At 40.6% G+C, this 2,715-nt stretch overlaps 1 protein-coding gene across 1 annotated transcript in view; it reads right to left on the reverse strand.

Annotated features, from left to right (window-relative positions):
- Window positions 1–321: 321 nt before the first annotated feature.
- nudt5 (nudix (nucleoside diphosphate linked moiety X)-type motif 5) overlaps window positions 322–2,715 on the reverse strand; it is a 6,726-nt gene continuing 4,332 nt past the window's right edge. Inside the window, exons 8-10 of the mRNA XM_050036568.1 lie at window positions 1,669–1,677; window positions 1,529–1,582; window positions 322–1,453 (exon numbers count right to left, since the gene is read on the reverse strand). Of these exons, the coding sequence (XP_049892525.1) occupies window positions 1,344–1,453; window positions 1,529–1,582; window positions 1,669–1,677 (173 nt within the window). The 3' untranslated portion in view covers window positions 322–1,343. The remainder of the gene's footprint in view (window positions 1,454–1,528; window positions 1,583–1,668; window positions 1,678–2,715) is intronic.

Consider the following 2,715-nt stretch of genomic DNA (forward strand, 5'->3'; position numbering starts at 1 on the left):
ATAGCTAAAACTTATGAAGCCCTAGTTTACGTGTCACTTCTAAGCCTAAATGGTCGCTAGGTAGGGTGTAAATAATGTCATCTTCTGCCATTTAAACGTGCATGTGCAATTCCCCTCTTTTTGAAAAGACAGATGTGTTTATTGGTCACACCCCCTTGTGTGTTACATCACTAGAAAGTCCAGGATGCCCTTTGTAAAGTACATCAAGACTAAATAATAAACATGAACTCATGCACATGCACTTTAAGAAACGTCTTTCCCTGCTATCATTTGCTCAGTTGTTGCTGACATGTCAGTGTGATACAGAAACACAGATACAGGTAAGAGCAAAGGTTGTATCCCATTTATTCATTGGTCAGTTATTTTTAGTTGCCAAGGTAAGTACAGCATCAATATCCAGTTAATTTCACCACAATGGGATCGGAGACACAGCATGAGTTATTATCCTATTAATCACTTTGAGTTAATCTATTGTACATTACAGTTGAGTTACAAAGGAAAAATCCATCATTTGATTGTTAACACTGTTATTAATATACCAATCAAAACTATAAGTAACCATCATCACAATGCATGTTTTTTTTATCAACTTCCTCTAAAGTCAACGAGTTTCTTAAGTCCCCAGGATGCCTTTAGACAAAATCCAGACACAGGATGGGAGTCTGCATGAAATTATCCATGAGAAAAGAAGAACACACCAAACTAAATGTAGCAAGAACTGCACTGCACCTCTGCAACAGCCAGTTTTCAACAGGAAAGGTGTTTCGAGGTTGATTTGTTTGGTCAAAACAGTACATTAGGAATGTCTCACGATCACTCGATAAAAATCTCAACAAACCGCATCTCGTCAAACTAAATGTTAATCTCATAAAAACCTGGAAAATGACTATCTGTCATGTAAGGCATTCAAGACTAAAGGTGGAAACATATTCTGTGTTAAGTGCAAACAATAAAGACTTGGCCTCACCAGAGTATGTTCCGGGCCTTAGGGTGTGTGATAGTACCTCTGTACTGAGAAAAAGTGGTCCAGTACACAGTAGTGTTAACAGGGCTCCTCCATAGGTTCGCTTTTAAGACTTCCATTTCATAATTTGAATTTGTGTTTAGTGTGATTTACACACAGTGTTGCCTAACTCCCACACTGCTCTGTGGATGATCATAGGAGCAAATATTAAAACATGAGGTTACGTAAGGTCTAAAACCACAATGCAACAACATCTTTTCATACAATTCCTTATTACAGTTTGGAAGCCCTATATTTCCTTCTTCCCAGTCCTGTGTAGGAGCCCTATGTAACAGAAACAACTCTTTCTTCCTCTCATCCTCATCCTGGATGTTCTCCGTCACTGCTTCAGGATGGGGAGCTCCCTCGGCTTAAAGAAGGCCTGAACCATCCCCATGGCAAAGATGTACACTTTAGAGTCCACCACGATTTTTTCTTTCTTCAGCAGAACTGATGGATAAAGCAAACGTGAGTTAGTGAGTGTGTCCGAATGCCTGTATCGCTCTCAACAACAACATCACTCACCATCTATTTTCGTCTGGAATTCATCGAGAGGTAAAAGAATGACTTCAACAAATTCTGCAGAGAGAGAATGAAGGCATGTGTGATGGTTTGCTTTATGAGAGAAAATGATTATTTTGGATATAATGTGGAAAATAACTCACCTCCATCACCTGTGGAAGAATAAAAGAGAACAAAATTAGTCAACATTTTTTTTATGTTACAGCCATTGTCAGTATAATCAAACAAGCAGAAATAGCAGTTCGTATGAAGAGATGAGGTTCAAACATCACTTAGGAGTATACAAAATTACGTAATAGGGATCCATCTGTGAATGAACCGCCCAGTTACAGCCACTCTCCAGTGAGAGGTATGTCCGCAACAATCAGAAACAACAATCTATCTGACCAAACGTCTCCCCTTCTGTTCCTGAGATATGACGTTGAGCCAGAAAAGTGTTTTACCGAATATCATGATGTCACTGTGAAGTTGACCTTTCAGGGCTTGAGGCTAACTTTTTTCCCAAGGAGCACATGTGCTCCTAAGTTGAAAAAGTAAGGAGCGCACAAAGAACTTTAGGGGCACAATGTAAATTGATCAAATAATGTGTTTTCCGTAATAAACGTGATGCAAATAGACATTTACAAGCAAAATTATTTAATGAATTTGCATACAAAATGTACAGAAAGGTAAAATCATCAAGTTTTGAAAAAGTATTGCAATTTAATTTTGTCTTTAATGTTATTATCTTATATATATTATCTCTGCAATATGATTATCTTATATAATGTTATTACTATCCTAAAACATTCTCCAGGTCCTCTGAAACTCTGCAGGACTTATTTCCACCCTGCCCAGCAGTGGTACCGTGGCGAACGGTCCCTAACTGCGGGGAGAATGGAGCAGGCTTCCCCGGAGGTCGGCCGCTTTTCCCGGTCCCTCTTCTCCGCCACACTTTGACTTATTTCCACCCAGCCGACAGCCTGGCTGTGGAGAACGGTCCCTAACTGCGGGGAGAACGGAGCAGGCTTCCCCGGAAGTCCGCCGCTTCCTCCACACTTTGACTAATTTCCACGCTGCCGACAGTGGGACTTATATTCATTGTGCCGACAGTGGCTTAGAAAACCGCCCATAACCGTGTCAAGTGGGGAAGAGGGAAGAGGGAAGAGGGAAGGCGGCTGGAGTTCCTCCAACATTTGCGGTTAGATTAT

Source organism: Epinephelus moara, chromosome 23, assembly GCF_006386435.1.
Source record: "Epinephelus moara isolate mb chromosome 23, YSFRI_EMoa_1.0, whole genome shotgun sequence".
NCBI lineage: Eukaryota > Metazoa > Chordata > Actinopteri > Perciformes > Serranidae > Epinephelus > Epinephelus moara.